Below are 26506 nucleotides of genomic sequence, written 5' to 3' on the forward strand. Positions count from 1 at the left end.
GCAAGAGCCTAAGCTTGGGGATGCCCGAGGCACCCCAAGGTAATATTCTAGGAAGACTCAAGTGTCTAATCTTGGGGATGCCCCGGAAGGCATCCCCTCTTTCGTCTACAATCTATCGGTAATTTTATTCGGAGCTATATTTTAATTCGTCACATGATATGTGCAAATGCTTGGAGCGTCTTTTGTGTTTATTTTTCTTTTTTATTTTATGCACCATGCTGGTATGAGATAGTCCTTGGTTGGCTTTATAGAATGCTTCTTGTGCTTCACTTATATCTTTTGAAGTTTGGATTGCATGTTTCCCTACACATAGAAAACCGCCATTTGTAGAATGCTATTTTGCTTCACTTATATTTGTTAGAGCGGGGCATATCTTTTGTAGAAAGAATTAAACTCTCATGCTTCACTTATACCTATTTAGAGAGTTAACAGGAGTTGGCCATTCACATGGTTAGTCATAAAATCCTACATAAAACTTGTAGATCACTGAATATGATATGTTTGATTTCTTGCAATAGTTTTGCGACATGAATATGTGATATTAGAGTCATGCTAATGAGTAATTGTGTATTCGTAGAAATACTTGTGTTAAGGTTTGTGATTCCCGTAGCATGCACGTATGGTGAACCGTCATGTGATGAAGTCGGAGCATGATTTATTTATTGATTGTCATCCTTTGTGTGGAGGTCGGGGTCGCGCGATGGTTAACACCTACCAACCTTTCCCCTAGGAGCATGCGTGTAGTACCTTGTTTCGATGACTAATAGAATTTTGCAATAAGTATGTGAGTTCTTTATGACTAATGTTGAGTCCATGGATTATACGCACTCTCACCCTTCCACCATTGCTAGCCTCTCTAGTACCGCGCAACTTTCGCCGGTGCATTACACCCACCATATAGCCTCCCTCAAAACAGCCACCATACCTACCTATTATGGCATTTTCATAGCCATTCCGAGATATATTGTCATGCAACTACCACCGTTCCGTCTCATGACATGTGCCACCACTTCCATATTGCCATTGCATGATCGTAAGATAGCTAGCATGATGTTTCCATGGCTTGTCCGTTTTTTTTATGTCAGTGCTATGCTAGATCATTGTCACGGTACACTACCGAAGGCATTTCATATAGAGTCATCATTTCTCTAAGTATTGAGTTGTAAGTGTGATGATCATTATTAATAGAGCATTCTCCCATGTGAGGAAATAAAAGAGGCCAGCGAAGCCCATTTACAAAGAAGAGGCCAAAGATGCCCACCAAAATAAAATAAAATAAAATAAGAAGCCAAAGAGCCCACAAAAAATGAGAGAAAAGAGAGAAGGACAATTGCTACTATCCTCTTTCCACACTTGTGCTTCAAATAGCACTATCATCTTCATGACAGAGAGTCTCCTATGTTGTCACTTCCATATACTAGTGGGAAATTTTCATTATATAACTTGGATTGTATATTCCAATGATGGGCTTCCTCAAAATTTCCCTAGGTCTTCATGAGCAAGCAAGTTGGGTGCACACCCACTAGTTTACTTTGTGAGCTTTCATACACTTATAAGCTCAAGTGCATTCGTTGCGTGGCAATCCCTACTCACTCACATTGATATCTATTGATGGGCATCTCCATAGCCCGTTGATACGCCTAGTTGATGTGAGACTATCTCCTCCTTTTTTTGTCTTCTCCACGACCACCATATTCTATTCCACCTATAGTGCTATGTCCATGGCTCACGCTCATGTATTGCGTGAAAGTTGAAAAGGTTTGAGAACACTAAAGTATGAAGCAATTGCTTGGCTAAAACCGGGGTTGTGCATGATTTAAATATGTTGTGTGGGGAAGATGGAGCATAGCCAAACTATATGATTTTGTAGGGATAACTTTCTTGGCCATGATATTTTGTGAAGACATGATTGCTTTGTTAGTATGCTTGAAATATTATTGTCTTTATGTCAAATGATAGATAATTGCTTCAAATCGCTCGTGTTTTAGTATTCATGTCATGATTAGATTGTATGATCAAGATTATGCTAGGTAGCATTCCACATCAAAAATTATCTTTTTTATCATTTACCTACTCGAGGACGAGCAGGAATTAAGCTTGGGGATGCTGATACGTCTCTCTCGTATCTATAATTTTTGATTATTTCATGCCAATATTCTACAACTTTCATATACTTTTGGCAATTTTTTATACTATTTTTGGGACTAACATATTGATCCAGTGCCTAGTGCCAGTTCCTGTTTGTTGCATGTTTTTTGTTTCGCAGAATATCCATACCAAACGAAGTCCAAACGTAATAAAAACTTACGGGGATTTTTGTTGGAATATTTATGATTTTTGGGAAGAAGAATCAACGTCACGCGACGCACGGAGTGCCCACAAGCCCTGTCACTGTGGCCAGGGGGTGGGCCCGCGGCAGGGAGGCTTGTGGCCACTCCTTAAGGCGGTTGGAGCCCTTATTTCTCCGCAAGAAAGATAATATCCAGAAGAAAATCGTGTTAAAATTTCAGCCCAATCGGAGTTACGGATCTTCGGGAATTTAAGAAATGGTGAAACGCAGAATCTGGAAGCGCGGAAACAGAAGGACACACAGAGAGAGATCCAATCTCGGAGGGGCTCTCGCCCCTCCGCCGCCATGGAGACCATGGACCAGAGGGGAAACCCTTCTCCCATCTAGGCAGGAGGTCAAGGAAGAAGAATAAGGAGGGGGGCTCTCTCCCCCTCTCTCCCGGCGGCGCCGGAACGCCGCCCGGGACATCATCGTGTGACAACGATCTACACCAACACCTCCGTCATCTTCACCAACATCTCCATCATCTTCCCCATCTATATTCAGCGGTTCACTCTCCCGCAACCCGTTGTACCCTCTACTTGAACATGGTGCTTTATGCTACATATTATTATCCAATGATGTGTTGCTATCCTATGATGTCTGAGTAGATTATTGTTGTCCTATCGGTGATTGATGAATTGCTATGATTGGTTTAATTTGCTTGTGGTTATGTTGATGTCCTTTGGTGCCCATCATATGATTGCGCGCGTGGATCACACCATAGGTTTAGTTGTATGTTGATAGGACTATGTATTGGCAGGCTAGAGTGACAGAAGCTTCAAACCTAGCATAGAAATTGATGCATATGGGATTGAAGGGGAACCAATATATCTTATTGCTATGGTTGGGTTTTACCTTAATGAACGTTAGTAGTTGCAGACGCTTGCTAATAGTTCCAATCATAAGTGCATAGAATTCCAAGTAAGGGATGACATGCTAGCAGAGGCCTCTCCCACATGATACTTGCTATCGATCTAGTAACGTAGTCAATTGCTTAGGGACAATTCCGCAACTCCTACCACCACGTTTCCACACTCGTTAGACACTCGTAGTTGTTTCTTTATCTAACCAGCCCCTAGTTTTATTTACGTGTTCTTTAGTTTCTTGCAAGCCTATCCTATCACTCCTACAAAGTACTTCTAGTTTTATACTTGTTCTAGGTAAAGCGAACGTAAAGTGTGCGTACAGTTGTATCGGTGGTCGATAGAACTTGAGGAAATATTTGTCCTAACTTTAGCACCCCGTTGGGTTCGACACTCTTACTTATCGAGAAAGGCTACAATTGATCCCCTATACTTGTGGGTTATCAGTCCCAAAAAAGATATAAAAGGTATATAAAACATCCAAAGTTGACAAGATAACAGCGTGAAACCATAAAAAATTATAGATACATTTGAGACGTATCAGTGGGTTGCTGTGAAAAGTTCACCACATAGAGACCATTTTTGACATATCCAACATAGGATACTTTAAGAGTCTTGCTCCACAAAAGGACCACGGTATCAAGATTAAAGAATGTGGCAAAGTCCATAATTGCAAGTTGACGAACAGAAAGTAAATTGTAAGCAAGGGACTCAACAAGCATGACCTTCTCAATAGATAACTCTTGAAAGATGACCACCTTACTCAATACCAATACCATGTATGTTGAAGCATCAACAAATTGGACATGGGTGGGCATAGATGGGGAAGGATGCACATCCACCACTAAGTCCTTGCTTCCGGTCATATCATTTATTGCTCCACTATCGAGCAACCATGACACCCCACCAGAAGCAAACTCCTGCAATAGATCAAGGCTTGGTTTTAGGTACCAATTTTTGAATGGGTTCTTTGATGTTAGAAACAAGGGTCTTAGGGACCCAATTAACCCATTCAATGGACTCATAGTAAGAACCAACAAATCTGGCATAAACATGCCCATCACCAGCACGACATAAAACATAAGAGGGATTAAATTTGCCGACTGTGTTGGTAGGAATGGTTTTGCCCTTCTTGATGATACATCTTCGCCGTATCTACATTTCAAACTCTTTTGCCCTTGTTTTGGACTCTAATTTACATGATTTGAATGGAACTAACCCGGACTAACACTGTTTTCAGCATAATTGCCATGGTGTTGTTTTTGCGCAGAAATAAAAGTTCTCGGAATGACCTGGAAATTTACGAGGATTTTTTGTGGAATATACAAAAAATACTGGCGCAAGAATCAACCGGAGAAGTGGAGCGAGGAGCCCATAAGCCCACCAGGCGCGGGGCCCCCTGGCCGCGCCTAGCAGGCTTGTGGGGCCCTCGGAGCTCTGCCGCCTCCAACTCCAGCTCTATTTAGTCCCTTTCGTCCAGAAAAAAATCAAGGAGAAGAGTTCATCGCGTTTTACGATACGGAGGCGCCGCCACCACCTGTTCTTCCTCTGGAGGGCAGATCTGGAGTCCGTTCTGGGCTCCGGAGAGGGGAGATCGTCGCCATCGTCATCACCAACCTTCCTTCATTGCCAATTCCATGATGCTCTTCACCGCTTGTGAGTAATCTCATCGTAGGCTTGCTGGACGGTGATTGGTTGGATGAGATCTATCATGTAATCGAGTTAGTTTTGATGGGGATTGATCCCTAGTATCCACTATGTTCTGAGATTGATGTTGCTACTACTTTGCCATGCTTAATGCTTGTCACTTGGGCCCGAGTGCCATGATTTCAGATCTGAACCTATTATGTTTTCACCAATATATGTGTGTTCTTGATCCTATCTTGCAAGTTGTAGTCACCTACTATGTGTTATGACCCGGCAACCCGAGAGTGACAATAGCTGGAACCACTCCCGAAGATGACCATAGTATGAGGAGTTCATGTATTCACTAAGTGTTAATGCTTTGTTCCGGTTCTCTATTAAAAGGAGAACCTTGATATCCCGTAGTTTTCATTAGGACCCCGCTGCCATGGGAGGGATGGACAATAGATGTCATGCAAGTTCTTTTCCCTAAGCACGTATGACTACATACGGAATACATGCCTACATTACATTGACGAACTGAAGCTAGTTACATATCTCTCCATGTTATAACTGTTGCATGATGAATATCATCTGACATAATTATCCATCACGGATCCAATGCCTACGAGTTTTTCCTACTGGTCCTTGCTACGTTACTTTGCCGCTACTGCTGTCATTGCTGCTACTGTTACTCTGTCGCTACTGCTGTCACTGTTGCTACTATTACCGTTGCTACTGTTGCTATCACACTACTCTGCTACTGATACTTTGCTACAAATACTAAGTCTTTCAGGTGTGGTTGAATTGACAATTCAACTGCTAATACTCGAGAATATTCTTTGGCTTCCCCTTGTGTCGAATCAACAAATTTGGGTTGAATACTCTACCCTCGAAAACTGTTGCGATCCCTATACTTGTGGGTTATCACTTGACAATACCATCCTCCACCTTGTTCATGTTCTCCTTCTGAGTCCCTTAGCCCTCTTTGACAAAGATGTCCATGAGGGTAGGAGATCGCTTGTTCATGTTCTTCTTTTTTCCTTTTTGACTTGGATGTAAGTCCAAGTCCCTCCTTTCCTACAACTCCCTTTTGATTACTCAAAAGGTCGTTTAGGTTCTTCTCGCCTTGGATGCATGACACAAGGCCCTTCTCAAGTTGATCCTTCAACTTAGCATTTTGCTCCACAAGATGTACATGCTCACAACAAGGGTTAGTTGCACAAGCATTATCAATTATAACAAAGGGAGGATAGGTAGAGATCTCATTGGTAAGCTTTGATTGGAGTTGATCATGAGATTCTTTCAGGGAGAAATGAGCACCTTTCAAGACCTTGTGGGCCTTGTCAAGTGTATCGAACTCCTCCTTGAGTCTGTCATGGCCAACACCAAGTGCAGCCTTTCCAGACTTAAGCACACGTGTAAGAACAATAGCGTGATCTAGCTCCTTTTGTAATTTAGCACAATCATCATTGTGTGACTCCTAAAGAGCCAAACGAAGACTATGCTCTTCTTCTAAAGCCATACATAATTCCGCAATCTCATCGGCGTAGTCGCGACTTTGTCCTTGCATCTCGGAGATAGTCTCCTCATGAGACTCGATAAGGTCACTAGCCTCACCCAGTTGTTCCAAAAGAGCAACAAAGTGCTTCTTAGATTCTCATTTGATTTTACACAGAAATTTGTCAAAATCATGCTCATTAAGTTCCACAACATCACTAACATCAACATGGTTTAACAATGAAGGAGCAGTAGTGATGTTGGTCTTAATGCTGGGCGTTACCTGATCGATACCTTTGGCCATAAGGCACTTGGCGATGCGGTTATCGTCGGGGGCGCCGAAGAGAGACACCTTGGGAGAGGGGGTGGCAATGGCTACGGTAGCCGTTGCTACCATATCATCATTGTCATCATCATCAGAGGGATACTCTTCAAGTGCCACCATACCCTTTGGGTGGGTTTTCTTGACAAAGTTGTTCTTGTTTGGGAAAGACTTGGCTTTGTCTTTGCGAATGAGCTTGCCACCGTTGTCTTCCCTCTTATTATAGGGACACTCTGCCACGAAGTGACTCACATTGTCGCAGTTATAGCATGTTCTCACACGCCGCTTGGTCTTGAACCCACTTGAGTTATTCTTGGAGAAATTGGGCCTTGAGTTTCTCTTGTTGCCCCAGAATTGCCTTGACGCAAGAGCCATGTGCTCGTGATAAGCATACTTAGTGTCTTCAGGGCAGCCTTCCTCTTCCTCTTCCTCCTCTTCTTCTTTAGAAGCAGCCTTGGCTTTTAAGGCAAGGTTTCGTGAAGTTGTCTTTGACCAAACGCGAGCAAGAGCATTATCAACAGTCTTGTTCATGATAGTCATTGCAATGAATTCATCCAACACCTCACTGGAGGACAAGGAGTGGAAATCTGGTCGTTGGCGAATGACGGATGACATGTTTTTGTTGAATGGCATGATGGTCTTGAGAAACTTGCGCTTGATCCATGTGTCATCCACATCCTTGCTTCCATGATCCTTGAGGACAACAACAATAACAATCACCCTTCAATAGAGATCTCGAGGGTCATCATCTTCCTTCATCACAAACTCATCGGACTCATCAAGAACCACTTCATAATTGGACCGTTGAATGCTTGAGATTCCCTTGTACAACACCATAATGTGCTCCCAATAGTCCTTAGCCCAAGTGAAGGGGCGCAAGTGAGGAAGATCTTCAGGAGGCACTGCAGACTGGAGAATGAATAATGCGGAGTGATTATATTGATTGTCCGCTTCTTCTCTTGGAGTGAGGTTGCTTGGGTCATGCGGATAGTAGCCTTGCTCAATGATCATCCATAAGTTTGTTAAGCTGTGATTCAAATGAGACTTAATGGAAAACACCCAGTTAGCAAAATCACCCTTAACAAGCTTAGGAGGAGGACCAAGATGATTGATACGCGGTGTAGGCACCGGTCCTCCATAGACCAGGGGAGGTGGAACCGAGGCATAGGTTCCAGTCCCATTATTATCAAGAGGGGAAGAAGGTCGCATACCTTTAGCCGCTTCCTTGGAGGAAATTGCCTCCGAATCCGTGTTGGCAGGTTTAACCACCAACGCCGGTTTGGGAGAACTTTAAATCCCCTCAAGTAACTCTTTAAGCATGGTCTTGACTTCGTTCGTCAAGGTCGTCCTGAGGTTGGCCATAGCCGCATTCAAGTCGTCCCTTGTGACCGAAGTCAAGGCCACAGCCTCGGGTGGTCCATGGACTCCCTCCTCATCGTCATCCATACTCTTCGAGTGGTGAAACCCTTAATAAAGAGACGTGGCTCTGATACCAATTGAAAGGATCGATATGGTTGACTAGAGGGGGGGTGAATAGATAACTACTAATTTCTAGCTTTTCTTAACAAGTTAGGGTTAGCAACATAAAAGTTCTCTAAAATAATAACTAGGTGAGCAACCTATATGATGCTACCTACTATGACCACTAAATCAAGTAAGAAATACTCTACAACAAAAGCATACACAATGTAAAGGTAAGAGATAACCACAAGTGGAACCGATGAAGACGAGGATGTGTTACCGAAGTTCCTTCCCTTTGACACAAAGTACGTCTCCGTTGGAGCGGTGTGGAGGCACAATGCTCCCCAATAAGCCACTAGGGCCACCGTATTCTCCTCACGCCCTCACACAATGCAAGGTGCCGTGATTCCACTATAGGTGCCCTTAAAGGCGGCGATCGAACCTTTACAAACAAGGTTGGGGCTATCTCCACACAAAGCTTGGAGGCTCCCAACAAGACCACGGAGCTTCACCATAATGGAATGTGGCTCCGAGGTGACCTCAACCGTCTAGGGTGCTCAAACACCCAAGAGTAACAATATCCGCAAGGGATTAGTGGGGGGAATCAATTTTCTCTTCGTGGAAGTGTAGATCTTGGCCTTCTCAACCAATCTCTAGGAAATCAACAAGTTTGATTGGCTAGAGAGAGAGATCGGGCACATATGAGCTTAGGGAGCAACAATGAAGTCTTGGAGGGTCAAAGGTAGGGTTTGTGAGGTAGGTGAACCCTTTGTATAGTGGGGAGCAGCGGTACTACCGCCTGGAGGAAGCGGTACTACCGCAAGCCCCAGCGGTATTACCGCCAGGACTGAGCGGTACTACCGCTAGGCTGACACAAAGCCACGGTAGTAGAAATACTACTACTGAGCCTACCACCGCTGGAAAAGTATTCGCAAAAAGTCCGACGAAGTACAACCGCTCAGAGAGGGAGGTACTACCGTCCCCAAGCGGTAGTACCGCTCGACTGGAACGGTACTACCGCTCAGCTCGCGGTACTACCGCTCCGCATGAGCGGTACTACCGCTGGACCCTTTGCAACGGCTACGAAAGATCGAGCGGGTGCTCCATTGCAGCAAAGAGAAAGTGATGGAAAGAAAATGTGCGCGTGTGTGAGTTGATTCCACCCAAACCTTTCCGACGCGGACCCCCTCTTAATAGTACGGCTTTCCTACTACTCAACACTACCAAAGAGAACCGTAAGAAACACCGTGCTCCAACAACACCGAGGGGCGACGAGTCATCTTGTGCCCCGTGATGTATTATCTGAAATGCTCAATGCACACGATTAGTCCGCAGAGGTGTTGTCATCAATCATCAAAACTACTTAGAACAAAATATGCCCTAACAGCAATCTCGATGGGGCATCGTCCGGTATCCTGCTAATACCTGAAGCATGCAGAAACTGTGGGAGGTGATGACTGCTTGTGTGATCATGCATAATATGATCATAGAAGACGAGCGCCCGGAACGTCTGTACGATCAAGGGTTCCAGTTTCAGGGTGAGAATGTTTTGCATGAGCATGGATGAGCGGCAACGTTTGAACAGTTCACCTAATTTCATCAAGACATGGGTGATTGAGAAACTCACGTGCAATTGCAAAATGATTTGGTTGAGTATATGTGTACTCATGTTGGCAACCAATAGATTTTTTTTTTATTCGTTTGCAAAACTATGTGAGAACTACGTTATTTTTATTCGGCTTGTAATAACTATGCTATTTTATTCGGTCCAAATTATGTTATTTGATTCAAACTATGTAAATTCATGTAGAATATGGCGGCCAGCTGGCCACGCGGACACATATGACTCCGATTTGCCTATCCTATGTATAGATGCTTTAACCAAGTCTTATTCGAGTGGCACCCCGTATAAAAAGAAGCTAGAGAAATGAACAAACAATTTTACACGGATCTCCATTCTAACATGTCGTTAATACAGCATCGACTGACACCTCGTTAATTCCTAGTCGATTGAGATTTAGCAATCCGGATCAACCTATGTTTCATTGTGCATGCGATGTGTGGCGTAGTTTCATAGGTCGTTTCCCAGTGAGGCAGTGACCAAAGACAAAAAATATATTTTCTTTTTCGTTTTGTTTTGCGGAAGACCAAAGACAAAAATGAACCACAGTCCAAAAAAAAAAAAACGACAAATGAACGTACGATCCCGTTATACTGTACGCCATGCCGAGGAAAACGTGGCCCATACCAAACCCCGTCGGAAGGAAGGAAGAGCCGCGGATTTAAAAAAAAAAGCCGGGGACGGAACGGATTGACGCCGCCGGCGGCGGCGACGCATGGCCACTGCCCATCACCGGCGTCACGTCCGGCCCGTCCCGTACCCACCACCACGCCCTTTATCCCACCCCACCCCACCCCGGCACTTTCCCTACTTTTACCCTTTTACCCCTCGCCTCCCCTCCCCCCTCTCTCGTTTCAATCGGCCTCACGAGCTCACTCTCCCCCCCGAAGCGCCCCGGACGCTGCTGCTGCTGCCGCTGCTCCCATCTTGAAACCCCAAACCCCACGCCAAGCCCCGGCGCCGAGATTCCGCGAGATCCCGCCGCCATGGGGGCCGCCGGGGCAGCGGCGGCCGCGCCCCGGCCCAACCCGTCGCCGTCGCCGCACCGCCGCCGCGCCGCCTCCGCGCTCTCCCCGTCCAAATCCACCAACGCCAATGCCGCCGCCCGGCCCAGGCCCAAGGCCGTCCCTTCCCGCTACCTCCTCGCGCCCTCCTCCAAGTCCACCTCCACCTCCACCTCCACATCCACCACCACCACCTCCTCCTCCAACTCCACCTCGGCCTCCACGCCCTCCCGCCGCTTCGCGTCGCCGCTGCCCAGGCGCTCCTCGTCCGTCGACCGGCCGCGACCGGCGGGGGGCAATGCCGCCGCCGCCGACGCCGCAGGGCCCAACGGGGCCACCACCACCACCACCAGGAGCCTCTCCGTCGCCTTCCAGGGCCGCTCCTACTTCCTCGAGACCAGCAAGGCCAAGCCGGCCACGTCCCCGTCGCCGGTGCGACGCCCCGCGGCGCCCCCGGTGGCCTCCACCACGCCGGAGAGGAGGCGGCCTGCCGCGGGCGCGGTGCCGGAGAGGGCCAAGGGGTCCGAAGGGGGCCATACCCACCAGAGGTGGCCAATGTCGGCACACGGGTTCGAGGGGAATCCGCTCACCAAGAGCCTGGACTGCTCTTTGGACAAGAAGGGCGCCGCTGTCCTGGCCGCCGTCAGATCGCTGCGGCAGTCCATGGCGTTCGACGACGGGGTGCGCCGCACCTCGTTTGACAGCGGGGACTACTTGATGTCATCGGACACAGAGAGCTTGTCGTCAGGGAGCAATTCCGAGTCCCAGGATGCCAGCAATGGGGTTGCTCACAGAGCACGCCCATCAACAAAGGGGATGAGTGTGCCTGCACGGTTCTTGCATGATGCAGCTGGCAGCAGGATGCATCGCTTTGCAGACCCAGGCACACCCTACGTGACACATAATTCTGGATTGGCATTGTCACCAAGGTCAGCGCCGGTCAAGAAGTCGCTGTTGAATGGCTTTGTTTCGTCTCCACTCAACAGACCAGTTCGGCAGTCTTCACCAAGTAAGCTTGTGGGCAATTCATCGAGGAGAATGTCAAGTCCATCCCGCCCAAGGAATTCCATGGGGTCGAGTGCATCAACGTGGGATCAACAGGGAAGAAGCTCATCTGGTTACGGTATTGATGGTCAAGCGAAGAGGAGGTGGGCTGGGGGCAGCAAGGTTGATGGGGAGCACCTATTGAGAATCTTGTGCAATCGACATTTGCAGTGGCGGTGTGTAAATGCGCAGGCTGATGCCGCACTTGCTTCACAGAAGATGACTGCAGAGGTTAGTGTGTCTGTTAATCGATAAAATCACAAATCTTGGGTATACCAAGTGTCTAATCAGTATGCTTATTTGATATTATTGCCATATCCTGTATTATTTTCTCATTGTCAAATGTTAAGAATTAGAAGTTGATAATTCATGTGTGTATATAAGGCAATCTTGTTTCATTTATATTTAGTGTGTAAAGGGCAACTAAGTTTTAACAGATGGGTTACAAAACTTTATGGCAACAGGCTTACAGTTCTCTTATAGCAAGAGTTGATTCCATGTAATATTAGTGTAACTCCCATGCATTTTCCATGCAATAGCTTATCACATAGTGCAGAATATCTATAGCCGCGTGCAATTTTTATTGGGATCAGCTTTCACACTAAAGATAACTGGTCTATTTATGTGTAATTGTCAATAAGATTCAAGCATGTTACCAGATCTTATTCAGCTGAAAAATAGTTCTTGCACCAAATATATAGGATAGTGACAGGATAAAAGAAAGAACAGACAGAGCTTTGAAATCCCTTCCGTATGCTGGAGCCGTAAACGAAAAAAGTATCAATATATTTAAACTTCTGATGGTGTTCTCCTTCTGTTTCGGAATGATAAGGAATGCTTTTGAATACAAATCCAGTGGTATCAAATTTGTGTAACATAACCTACTTGCTATTGGATTAATTGTTTGCCAAAGCATAGATTTGGACAGTAAAACACACTATATTTCGAAACATATGTGATATCATATTTAATGCTGAAATTATGATGATTTAAGAATTGAAGTTTGAAATGCGCATTCATACATGAACTAGTTGAATTCTCTGAACTTTATTATCTTAGTGCTTAACTGAAGTCGCGAAATAGATATTTTAATAAAAAGTACATTTAGAAACAAGGATTCATTTTGGCCAGATGACTAGCAGACAAGTGTCATCATTTCTGCTATTTTTTCTTTGTTTGTTACTTTGCTGACATTTCTTCTTTTCTTTTACCAGAAAGACCTATGTGATGCATGGATTACTACCCTAAGCATGCGTAAATCTGTTGCTCTTAAAAGGTTACAGCTACAATTATTCCGAAACAATTGGAAACTCATGACGGTTCTAAAGGGACAGGTAGACAGTATTTCCCATGATTTTATTGCATTATTTTGAAATATCCACTGCATTTTCTGCCCGGCATAGTTAACAAGAGTATTTTGCCAACAGGGCAAGAAGTACACGAAAGAACTGTAGGATCAGCTAGCAGTAAACATGATAATTTGAATACTGATTTCCTGTCGCAGTTTGTACAATTGATCCACTATTATAGTTTTTTCGTTCATATAATGATTGTGATAATTAATACTCCATCCGACCCATAATAAGTATCGTGGTTTTAGTAGCAAACTGAGCCATTTTGTTACTTATTTCCTCTGTTAAGTAAATCGCACATAACTATGAAGTTGAGATGGAAACAAGATCAGCATGTAGCTTCTGCAGTGGGATATTGGACAAATATACAGAACTGATAAGTGAATACTGCTTAACAATCATCCATATTAGCTGTTCATAGCTTGACCTAATGAAGTGATAGAGGTATCAACTGAATTAGTTTGGTCAGCACAGCCATCAGATCATTTTATATACTAGAACAATATCCTTTTTTTATCGAAGTTCATTATCAATTTGCATAACTCTGGAAGCCTGACCGAATTCGATTGACATAGATGCCATATTTGGAGGAGTGGTCTTCACTAGAGATGGAGTACGCAGATTCTTTATCTGGAATTGTGGAAGCTCTAACTGCCACCATTCTGTGCCTTCCTGTCGATGGAGCAAAGGTTGGAATAGCATGCCATCTTTGCTAACTTATTGTCATGTGTTTCTCTTATGTTGATTGTTAAATTTCAGACCTTACTTACTACCTCCTTAATTGCAGGCTGATATCCAAGACGTAAAAAATGCCGTTGGCTCTGCAATTGATATCATGCAAACAATAGGAAGTTCAATATGTTCTTTACTGGCTAAGGTACTGCTTGCTTCAAATTGTTTTCTGACCCCTTTTTACCAGTTGCTTGTCTACCAATACATTTTATATCGCAATAATGGTTGTAACACCCACAAAACATACCTGGTACATTATAAGTTTTTACAAGCCTTCCAATTCGGAACGGATGGTTGAATTGGCTGGAGCATATCAGGTGTCAATTGTTTGTGTTGATTAGGCTGATTTTGGTGAACCATCTCCCAGATCATATCGTCTTTGATAGGCCTTCAAGCTTCTGAATAATGCAGAATATCTTACATAACTTTGCCCCTTCTCTGAGGGTCCAGCCGTACGACTGTGCACATTTGCTTTAGCTTATTTTATAATTGAGCTACTTGAAGAGATTCCATATTCATGCCACTTTGCAGTTGCAAGCATCTTATTATTAACAAACATTAGCATGATTGTACGGCCAATTCTTTCTTGCAGCTTGTATGTTGTTACGTGTAAACACGTTTGAAGGGTTTCATATTAACTAGTAGAGTACAGAGAGCATACAACTAGTTCCGATAAGACTATTTTTGGTGAAATATTCATTATGTGGGGCTTCATTAATTGTTTAATTTGGCCTAACTCATGTCACGCTGCAGCTATCTGGGACAAGTGTTTTGGTGTCTGACCTCGCCAGAATTGCCATGCAAGAACGTTCTCTAATGGACCAGTCCAGGGAACTGCTGTCCACACTTGCATCAATGCACGTAAGTAGTGCAATCTGCTATGTCCAGTTCCATCTTACTCGGCAGTATATGCTAGCACTATCATAAGACTTGTAATCTGTATGTACATCTGAATCATGGCAAAAACAGGTAAAGCACTGTAGCCTACAGGGCCAGCGAGTACAGACAAGTCACAGGAGGCTCAAGCACTCGTAGTTGACACTACTCTTAACTCTCACTAACCGAAGAGCGTAGGTGCAGCTGCTAAATCTGAAGGCTTTACTGGGTTGCCCGCTGAGCGATATGACTTTTGAAGAAGATACCTCGACGCGGTCTAATGAAGTTCCGGTGCTCTTGTCATGGTGGTGGTTCACCAGGTTCTGAATTGGCTAAGTTGGAGAAGCAGGCTAAGAAGGCCGGGCTACGATACAACAGATGAAGCGCAACCTGTATATATAGATGTAGTTTATTTTCTTTCCCTTGTTGGTGTTGTTAGATGAGCATTAGGAGGTAATAGTAGCTAGTTTTAGATTGGGTTCCTCCTGTCTATGAGATGACCTTCTGCGCCATGGCAAATGCAATATAACCATCCACTACTGGTGCTCTCAGTTAGCTCCCCTCTAGACCTGTACTAGCATGTTTGCTTCTTCGTAGCGGAATTTTCAGTTGTAGTAAGAGTAACTGGGTGCCAGCAAAGTGCTAGTACCATCTCTAATGGATCGTCTATAGTATGACCGAGAAGACGAGTGAACTGAAGAGGAGGGCGGCAGGTTGGTTGCTACAGATGGGACGGCGATGATCCACACTTGCACAGTGCCAATCACCGGCCGTGAAGGCGAGAGGGAGACGGCAGCATTTATGCCCCCGGGGCAAAAAGCATAAATGCGGCACTCGAGTGCTTGAGTGCGCTCACGGACAGGAGAGGGGCGTAGGGGGAAGCGGACAGCGCCCAGGCTGCCGTGCCCACCTGAGAAGATTTCTCCACTCCCCTCCCATGCCGTTGGGTCGGGCACGCAGCACGCACGGTCGCGTCAGCCGGAGCTTCGCCAGTGCCCACGGCGCCAGGGAGGGAGGGACCGTGACTCCGGCGCCGTGCCGGCCAAGGACGGCGTGAGCTGACGGAGAGAGAGAGGAGCACGCCAACACCACTACGACCGACATAAACGGAAGGAGCGCGGCCCTATCTCCAGCCAGGGTTAGCTGGCGCGTCTTGCTCACGTTACAAGGTCTCCCTCGCCCGTGTCTCCTCCCCACGTGAACGTGAATGATCTGGAACGGGCGGCTCCTGGTGTCCAAGTTAGGAGAGAGCATACTCGCCGTATAAAGCCGATCCATAAAAGTTGTTTACAATTTGCGGAAAAAAAATTTATGGTACAAGTCCGTTTTATGGGGTCTGCTCGGCCGGCCCCGGCCCGTAAATCTGTTATTTGCCTTTTAATTTTAAGCATAGAAACATATTTATTTATTTCTTTATTTTTTAAAGACATTGGATACATAATAATTCATCAAATTTTTGCTACAATAACAAGATCAAAGAAAACAAGAATCACAATTATATATTTTAGAAGATATCCAACTTACATAAATGCTCTCACTAGTTGGATCAACATCTTCTTCATGCATTCATTGTTGATCTGAAGATTCTTGATCTTACATTCTTCATTCTTCGGCTTTGATTTTAAAGAATTAGATGTTGCTTCCCCTCTAATTTCTTTTCTAATTGCACATGCAACTGCATCGTTAGCCTCAATTATACTAAGGAGCGCACGAACATCTATTAAGTTTCTTTCTATCAATAAATCGATGTATTCTTCTTTCCAATGCCAAAATGAGCATCCACCTTCCTACACACATGAACACATCAATAAGCCACCGAAATTTAACCAAATAAGGTTGACAAAGTCGAACAGAAAGAAGAACATACCCCGTCGTTATTGCATTTGAAGAATACCCATCTGAGGTGTTACCGCGTGCTAGATGTGAGCCGCAACACTGTCTCTAGGCAGTCGTCACACTGTATGAGCGACATCGGCAAGCCGGCGAGCCGCTGCGTGACCACCGAGCCCGGGCAACAGCCGGAAGAGTCCTTGCCGGAAAACCGACAACGACGACTAGAGGATGAACCAGTACATGCATGCGGCGTCGGCGCTTTTATCGGGGCTATGCGGGGTGCTCCCCAACCAATCCATGGCTTTGGTGCAGCCGCCGATGGCCGGAAAAGCCAAATCCGGTGGCCGTGACAAAACAACCGCGGATCTATAGCTTTCCGGCGAGCTGAGGCATGAGGGAGTGCTGGAGGTCAATCTAGGACGTGTGGCGGCCCGCTTGCGTGATCCCGACGACTGGTATGGCCGGAATCGAAGGCGGCGCCCGACGACGATGGGTGAGGGAAAAGTGCGGGCTGAAATGTTCCACCCACCAACCGCTCTTGATATATACATTGCACCGACGGGGTGAGGGGGAGAACCTGCGTTTTTGCGGGTTGGGGTGGACATTTTGCCGCGCTCCGTAAAAAAATTTACGGATCGGACGCGTTTGCGGGGTCTGGTCGGGCAACTTTTTTCCACCCGACCCGTATTTTAGCGGTTATTTTACGGATCGGGACATTATATAAGGTCTGGTAGAGATGCTCTAAGCATATGAATATGAAAAACACACACACGAAAATGTATATGCAGAATAGAGGACTACGAAAACACCGAGATCTCATAGACTTGCCTAAACGTACTCCCTCCGTTGGAAATACTTGTCGTAAGAATAGATCTATCTATATGTATTTTTGTTCTAGATATATCCGTTTGTATCCATTTTTACGATAAATAATTCGGGACGGAGCGAATATGACCCAAATATTACTCACATTAGACACTTCAAAATTGGAAACAAACATTGTTCATTTCCAATATGCATACATGTAACAACATACTTCCTCCGTTCCTAAATATATTAAGTTTTTTTAAGGTTTCACTAGGGAACTATATAAAGATGTATATAGACATACTTTAGAGTGTAGATTCATTCATTTTGCTTTGTATATAATCCTTTAGTGAAAATCTCTACAAAGACTTATATTTAGTAAGGATGGAATACATAGTTACATACATAAACAAAACCGGCCTCCACCTCCGACCCATATACTTGTCGCTCAAACGATGTGGACCGGAGGGAGTACTTAAAAGAGGATCAGGAGTCAGGGAGAAGACTGAATTACTACTGCATTGTTTGTTTTCCTTCTTGTGAATGCATGCTATCATCTGGGAGCTGACAGTTCTAACATACTGTTTTCTCACCTTCCTCTATTTTAGTATCTGGGGTTTCTGGCGAAGAAGGCGCAACTCTCCTCCTTTTAGTAGATATTTCATACTGAGTAGGATACCCATCACCGGTGGATGTCTCCTTTTCAAGTCTATCAGTTGCTTCGGCGGTGAATGAATTAAGGCGTTTCTCATCAACACTAGTGATATGCACAGCATTTTTTTTGCAAGACTGCAGGGCCCAAAGTGTCGTTCCCAATTTGGTCATCAACATCCGCTTGCAAGGTTATGCTTTCTGCGGCATCAACAATATGGTCCTCACTGCAACCTGGAAATGCAATGGGAGCAGGCTCTTCCTGTTCAGAACCTGATGGAGGTCCAGCATCTGCTCTCACTGAACTTAACATATTCTCAGAAGCATTCGAGGTCTCTCCAAGTCTAGTGGCATTGCAAGGTTCACCAACCGCCCCCTCACCTGTACTTACGTCTGTTCTCATGTCCACAGTGTCATCAACTGCATCATCCTTCCCAGATACACTAGTGATTTCTTGCAGTTGATCATCATGTGAAGATACACCCAAGATCTTGTAATACTCTGGACCATCCGACGTTTTGCTTGTCGTTCTCTGACCTGCAACGCTGTCAGGATCAGCATGAGTGGCGCCCATGCAATTGTCTTTCCTGAATACATGAACGACCCCCTCAGCTGTACTGTTAATCACAGGTGCATCAACACTCTCCTGTGGTTCATGATCAAACTTCTCGTGGATCTTATTGTTATCCATAGGTTCAACATCCTCCTCCACCTCCACGGTCTCAATGGGCACATAGGAAGTCAGCGGATGATCTTCTCCACTCTTGATTTCCGCATCCAAAGTTTCCTCCAGCGTAACATCCTTAGGTGATGTATTCATAATCTCAGTCACAGCATCCTCTACAGATGTGCTCATTATGTCCTGCAGATTGACTTCCATCGTGGACGCAGAAAGTGGATCTTCTTTCTGATGATGGACATCCCCACTCAAGTTGGTGGTGTCATCTCCTGTAGGACGAGATACTGCACCCGTTCCTCCTGCAGGTTGAATTCCCCTCGTTTGGTCCAACTGTAGTATGGTATTTCCCTCCATGCAATCATCAGTGACTTGTTCCAGCTTTGTAACAGTAGGTTGAACAAAATCCACAGAAGTTGAACAGGTCGTTGCTGACTCAGCACTCCCATTTCTCATTTCAGTTGGAATGGCAATTTCTATACCCTGCAGCGGAGTTGAGAGCATAACCATATGTTGATTCGTGCAGTTTAAGCAGCCTGGATCATTAGCGTGTGGCGTGATAGAGAACTGGGCCTTCTCCATTTCAGCAGTAATATACGTATCAATACCTTTAAGTGATTCTTTGACCCTCTTCCCATCGATTTCACCTGATAACAACGCTCTAATTCGTCCCTGCACCGTACTTACCAGGTCAACCTGTTCGTGGTCAAATACACTTGTCAAAGACATATAATAAAGACAGGAAGATGACAAATTTCATTCTGAAATTCTTACCAGAGCTTTCTCACTGTGCCCAGATAACTGATAGGATATAACCGGACATTCAACCGGAGAGGAGATCCATCGACGTGTAATCTGCCAGTACCATTCTAAATAACAATTCCTTGCATGAGTAGGATCTGAATTCACGGTATTGTGCAGGCCAGCGACTGAATGAAGCCTGTTATCCCATTGCTTAATGTACTCCTCATGGTATGCAGACCAATCCTCATCTGTTTTTCCCTGCATTGTAACACGCTCAACTGCCTCAACTGGGTCTGGAATGTGCTGCATCATTCCGAATTGTAGTAAGACACGATCAGGCACATGCATTTCCACTATTTGGAAGCAGATTAATGGAGTTCTTGATCGCCAAACCGCAGATCCAAGTGTGCATAACGCAGGCAGGCCATCAATGAGACTTGGTTTGTACGGATCCCATGTTATCTAGAGAACATGCAAAGATGAGCTGTATTACTGTGCTCCTTATAGTGTGCACGTGGATAAGATGAACTAATTTTCAGTTATAAAAAGTCATACATTCATACCTGACAATCTGCTATAGTATCAATCCCATGCCTGTAAAATTCCTGGTCTATGGATCGGACATTTTCACGGTTCTTGAAGGGCACGTCCCATCTGATTATAAAATGATGTTAATTTCCGGGAATAAAATAAAGCAAAACAAATGGAATGACTTATAATACAAACCTGCATCCAAGGGGCTGATCGCTGGTTAGGGACTTGTTCTCCAGTCTTTCAGGACGGCCTATCTGGATATGCTCCCATGCCCATATCTGCAATGTGTATTGATTTGCCATTAGTTGCTGTACTGAGCAAAAGTACTGCATGACTGGGGAAATATACTACCTGTAGAAGAGTGAGAAAAGCACAGCAGTTAGCTTTGCCCTTCATGCTAGCCTTTCCAAGTTCTCTGTAGAGGTGAGCAAGAACAGCAGCCCCCATGCCATCTCCCCTGAGGCATTAAAATCACGAAGCAGTGCCAAGTATCTTAAGTGCACTCGAGTCCCACTCGGGTCAGGAAATAAACTGCATCCAATTTGGTACATTATGTAGGCCCGTGTAGCATGCTCTCTTTCTGACTGATTAGCCCCTTCTGGCAAGTTACTGAAAGTGTCAGACAACCATGCGATGTTGATAGAACCACCTTTTATATGTGGAGGTTCTTGGCCCAGTAGTTCTAAGCACAACTGTTCCCAATGACAGCCTGTTGCGCCAGTCACAGGAGTACCATCTACGCGAAGTCCAGTAAGAATGGCCACATCCTTCAAGAGCACGGTCATCTCTCCGAACCGCAAGTGGAAGGTCTGTGTTTCACGCCGCCACCTTTCGACCAAAGCATTTAACAAAGCATGGTCCAACTGAACCCTCTTCAAGAAACACAGGTGGTAAAATCCAGCTCGCTGCAATATCGCAAGCATTCCCTCATGCTTCACCTCCCATTGGTTAAGTCTTGTCCCATGTTCGATAAACCTAATAGGTTTGTACACCTGCATTTTTAGGCGAAGTGGGCAAAGCAAAAAAGGGTCAATACCTGATACTGGAGCATCTTTACAGAAAAACGTAAGGAAAACCTCTAAACTGTTACCTTCCCAACAGATATAGCTTCAGATTTATGAAACTCCTGCTCCACAAGAACTGACTTATCAACAGGACCAGGATCCAGGTTCTGCTCCATTTACAGCCAGTAGAGAATAGTAGCTGCTGTAATATGCCTAACAAAGAAGGATGGTAACGGCCAACACAAGACAGCATATCAGTTCATAAACTGATAGATACAGTAAAATGTTTAACTAAATTCCCCTTTTACCTTGTAATATGACATGAGTGGCAGTGGATACTCTATTTGAGGAATCTGGTGCCAACATACCAGATTTATAACCTAAATACCAAAATGCACTCTCTGGAACCATTTGATTATTATTTTTAATACTGATTTTACTCCCAATTCTAGTCTTTTCTTCTTCGTAAAATTTCAGGAAATTATTCTCCATTGTGCTAGAGTTCTTAATTTTATTTTTTAATTTGAATTCCAAAACTGATTTGAATTGATTTTACTTCTATCTTATTCTTACACCTCCAACGTGCCATCCCAGACAACAGCCACAGGAGCAGGCCAATTTTGTTGGAGGCGGGCAAGCATGTTGAGTAAATAGGCAATTTTCCGAGTAGATTAATCCATGAAATAATTACAAACATGGCATTGACTGGGTTCATGACATACTGATCACGGAGTATGCTAGCAAGTACTACGCATATAGCAGAAACATCTACGCATATAGGCAGTATTACTAGTGCATACAGAAACAGGAGAGAGATAAACATATCATACCGATCGGCCAATTGGCCGTAGCAGCAGCGGTGGCGGCGGCAGTATCCTCTGCCGCCTTCTTCTCGGCTTCGGCCTTCTCGCGGACGAGACGGTCAGCTTCGCTTGGTGAAGACATGGCGATGACGAGGGCGACGTGGACGTAGACGAAGAAGACGGACGGAGGCGAGCAGTCGCGTGATCGCTCCCCAAAAACCTAATTGCCCCTCTCCCGTACAGGAACCGGAGAGGCGAGGTTTCGGAGGCCTACTCTCCCGTCGATCGTGAGTCGCCGGCGGCAGCAGCAGCAAAAGGAACGAACGCGTGAGGCAGATGCGATCTGGTTCTCGTGACGGCTAGGGTAGGCGATAGCCTGCTTATAAAGACGGCTGGGTGGAGAGACGTGGGCCGAACCCACGTCCGAGTCGGTAACAGCCCACGATCCGACGTCTCGGATCGTGCCGTGTCCGTTACGTATTCTCCGTTCGTGACCAGCAAAAATAAGCGCGTAGGTATGAGCTCGGCTCGGCTCATTCTCACAACCCGCGGCGCGTCGTGACGAGGCGGGCGGCGGAGGAGGAGTGCGTGAGGGCGCCTTCTCTTCTCACTCTTCAATAGCATATGGAAGAGAGACCCTTATAAAGGGGTCCAACTTCTCCTCCACTAGCGGGGTGGGACTAAACTTCCCACCACCTTGTCATGCCACCACCTACATGGGCCCTTGGAGATTTTTCTGAAATTTGTCTTATGGGCCTAAGGCCCATCTCTAATTTCAACAATCCCCCACTAGATCTCAAGGGCACATCGTGTTCCCTCGTTCCAATCGCTGTTTTAATATACCAGCATTTCAGTGAAGACCTGTTAAGGTTGAGCTTCACCTAGAGCAAGTAGCTACACCCCTTTACAACTGAACAATGGACTATGCCTTGCATTGTCAGTTTGGCGTAAAGGAGCTTCACCACAAGTCTTACTAGTACCAGGCTGCCAAAGGTGACCCCTCGGGTGGAGCATATTAGTCACACTCCTTGCCTATTCATGAGTTTACTAGAGATCACCCAAATCTCATAGACTGTGACCAGCAGTCAAGCTCATATAGGTGTGTTCCTCCAAAGATCGCTCTGTAGGACAGCATCTTGCTTACATATAAGCCTTAGAACACATTAAGACAGTAGTCATCCTACCATACAGTATCCGAGAGTATTGCATCTCCAACGGAGTGGGTTAGTAAAATTACTCTCCTCAGTTCACCACTAGCTTGTTTTCCCAGGTCCTACTTCACGGGATCTCCGATCATATAGGTTGGGTTACTACCATGGCAACTCATGTGGGTCTCATACCCATCTCCCTCGATGCACTATCTATCACAACACGTGATAGCCCTTTAGTAAAGGGATCTGCCAGATTCTTAGCCGTTTGGATGTAATCCAACGCTATCACTCCGGAGTTTCTCAAACGTCTGACAGACTTCAATCTCATTCTTATATGTTTGTTGGACTTCATATTGTCCTTTGAACTCTTCACTTTAACAATAACTGTTTGATTATCGCAGTTCATAAGGATAGTCGGAACCGGCTTCTCAACCACAGGTAAGTCCATCAAAAGATCTCGAAGAAATTCTGCTTCGACACCAGATGTCTAATGCTGTTAATTCTGCTTCCATTGTCGATCTCGTTAAGATCGTTTGCTTGCAAGACTTCCAGGAAACAGCACCACCCCCAAGAGTAAACATATACCCAGTGGTGGCCTTCATCTCATCAGCATCAGAGATCCAATTCGCATCGTTGTACCCTTCAAGTACCGATGGGAATCCCGTATAGTGAAGCCCGTGGTTGACAGTACCTTTCAAGTAGCGCATAATTCTTTCAACAACACGCCAATGAACATCGCCCGGGTTTGCAACAAACCGGCTAAGTTTGCTCACAGCAAACGCGATGTCAGGCCTCGTTGCGCTAGCTAGGTACATAAGCGAACCGATAATTTGAGAGAATCTCAATTGATCTATAGCTGTGCCTTTAAACTTTCGAATAAGCACACTAGGATCATATGGTGTTTGAGAAATTTTGCAGTCTGAATATCCAAAGCGACTCAAAATCTTCTCAACATAGTGGGATTGCAGAAGTGTAATCCCACCCTCATCATCTCTCAACAGCTCGATGTTCAAGATAACATCAGCCACCCCAAGGTCCTTCATCTCAAAGTTTTGAGACAGAAAAGACTTAACCTCCTCAATTACTTTGAGGTTGGTTCCAAATATCAGTATGTCATCAACATACAAGCACAATATAACTCCTTCGCCCCCACCATGGCGATAGTATACACATTTGTCAGCTTCATTAACAACGAAGCCAACAGATGTCAGAGTTCTATTAAACTTTCTCATGCCATTGCTTAGGTGCTTGTCTCAGACCATATAAAGATTTCAGCAACTTACACACCTTTTCTTCCTGACCTTCTATCACAAAGCCATCTGGCTGTTGCATATAGATTTCCTCATTTAGCTCTCCATTCAGGAAAGCCGTCTTAACGTCCATTTGATGAACGAGAAGACCATGAGAGGCCGCCAATGAGAGTAGTACTCGAATGGTGGTCAGTCTAGCCACAGGTGAATAAGTATCGAAGAAATCTTCTTCTTCTTTCTGGGCATAGCCCTTGGCCACAAGCCTAGCCTTGTACTTTTCATTCGTACCATCGTGCCTAAGCTTCTTTTTGAACACCCACTTGCATCCCAATGGTTTGCAACCATAGGGACAATCAGTGATTTCCCATGTCCCGTTAGCCATGATGGAATCCATCTCGCTACGGACCGCATCTTTCCAGTAATCAGCATATGGAGAAGCATACGCTTCTGAAATAGAAGTGGGATTATCACCCACGAGGTATACGAAGAAATCATCACCAAAGGTCTTTGCAGTCCTTTGTCTCTTGCCCCTACCACGGGCTTCCTCATCATCCTCCTCAGGATTTTCATCGTGTGTTTGTTCATAGTATTCCATAGGAATGGCAGGCTCAGGAGTTATTTCAGATTCCTGTCTAGAAGTGTTTTGCATATCTTTCATGGGAAATATATCCTCAAAGAATGTAGCATCCCTCGACTCCATTATTGTACCGACCTTCACGTCAGGTACCTCAGATTTCACTACTAGAAATCTATAGCCTACGCTATTCTTAGCGTATCCCAAATTAACGCAGTCCACGGTCTTTGGTCCAAGCTTACGCTTCTTGGGGATCGGTACATTGACTTTCGCCAAGCAACCCCAAGTACGTAAGTACGAGAGCGTCGTCCTTCTCTTCGACCACTCCTCGTGGGGAGTGACCTCATTATCTTTTGTAGGAACTTTATTCAGGACATGACACGCAGTCAATATAGCCTCCCCCACCATGCCTTGGATAAACCCGATGTATCTAACATGGCATTAACCAAATCAGTTAGAGTATGGTTTTTTCGCTCGGCAACCCCGTTTGACTGGGGTGAATAGGGAGGCGTCCTCTCGTGAATAATGCCGTGTTCCGCATAAAATGAATCAAATTCGTTTGAGAAGTACTCTCCACCACGATCAGACCGGACTCATTTAATTTTCTTTTCAAGTTGATTCTCAACTTCTGCCTTATAGATTTTAAAGTAGTGTAGAGCCTCATCTTTAGTATTTAACAGATACACATAGCAAAATCTAGTGGAATCATCTATCAATGTCATGAAGTATTTCTTTCCACCTTTAGTCAACACACCATTCATCTCACAAAGATCATAATGTATGAGTTCTAATGGTGCCAAGTGTCTCTCCTCTGCAGCCTTGTGAGGCTTGCGAGGTTGCTTTGCTTGCACACACGAATGGCACTTAGAACCTTTGGCTAAAGTGAAAGTTGGGATTAAATTCAGTTTTGCTAGCCGCGACATAACACCGAAACTTATGTGACAAAGACGTGAATGCCAAACTTCAGATTCATTAACACTCGAATGAATATTGTTCACGACTTTATTACAAAAATCTGCAAGATAAAGGCGGAACAGACCTCCGCATTCATAACCTTTTCCAACGAAAAGTCCATATTTCGTAACTACTACTTTATTAGACTCGAATACCAACTTAAACCCTTCTCTACACAGAAGGGAGCCACTAACGAGATTCTTCTTGATGGCGGGGACATGCTGCACGTTCTTCAGCTGCACGATCCTTCCCGAAGTAAACTTCAGATCGACCGTGCCAACACCAAGAATAGAAGCACTCGCGCCATTCCCCATCAATACGGACCCGCGACCGGTGGCCTGATAAGAAGAGAACAATGATAAGTCAGCACACACATGAATATTTGCACCCGTGTCCACCCACCAATCGGTGGACTGACAAACTGTAAATACAGTAAGTAAATTACCGTACCCAGATGCACCACTTTCATTGTTGCCCACAATCATATTGGCGGACTTGGAGTCCTGCACCGGCTTCTTGTACTTGTTTGGGCACTTGTTCGCCCAATGTTCCTCCTAACCACAAGTATAGCAGCCATCTCCCTTCTTATTCTTCTTGAAGGGCTTCTTTCCCTTCTTCTTGAAGTCGGTATTCTGTTGGACAGAATTCTTTCCCTTGGGCTTGTGGGAATTGAAGTTCCTCTGATGTACCATATTGGCAGCAGAAGAGCTTTCCACCGCTTTTCCATTGGAGTCCTTCGCTCTCGAGTTCTGCTCAACACTCAGATGGCCGATGATGTCCTTTACTGAGAACTCA

General features: G+C 45.1%; 1 protein-coding gene across 1 annotated transcript; it reads left to right on the forward strand.

Moving 5' to 3' along the window:
• The first annotated feature begins 10623 nt into the window (after window positions 1-10623).
• Window positions 10624-15285, forward strand: LOC123452365 (QWRF motif-containing protein 2-like). Its single transcript, XM_045129016.1, has 6 exons — window positions 10624-12001; window positions 12985-13104; window positions 13698-13811; window positions 13910-13999; window positions 14608-14715; window positions 14824-15285. The coding sequence occupies exons 1-6, from the start codon at window positions 10709-10711 to the stop codon at window positions 14887-14889; spliced, it is 1791 nt and encodes a 596-aa protein (XP_044984951.1). The 5' UTR covers window positions 10624-10708; the 3' UTR covers window positions 14890-15285.
• Window positions 15286-26506: the final 11221 nt, after the last annotated feature.

The sequence above is a fragment of the Hordeum vulgare genome, chromosome 5H (assembly GCF_904849725.1).
Source record: "Hordeum vulgare subsp. vulgare chromosome 5H, MorexV3_pseudomolecules_assembly, whole genome shotgun sequence".
NCBI lineage: Eukaryota > Viridiplantae > Streptophyta > Magnoliopsida > Poales > Poaceae > Hordeum > Hordeum vulgare.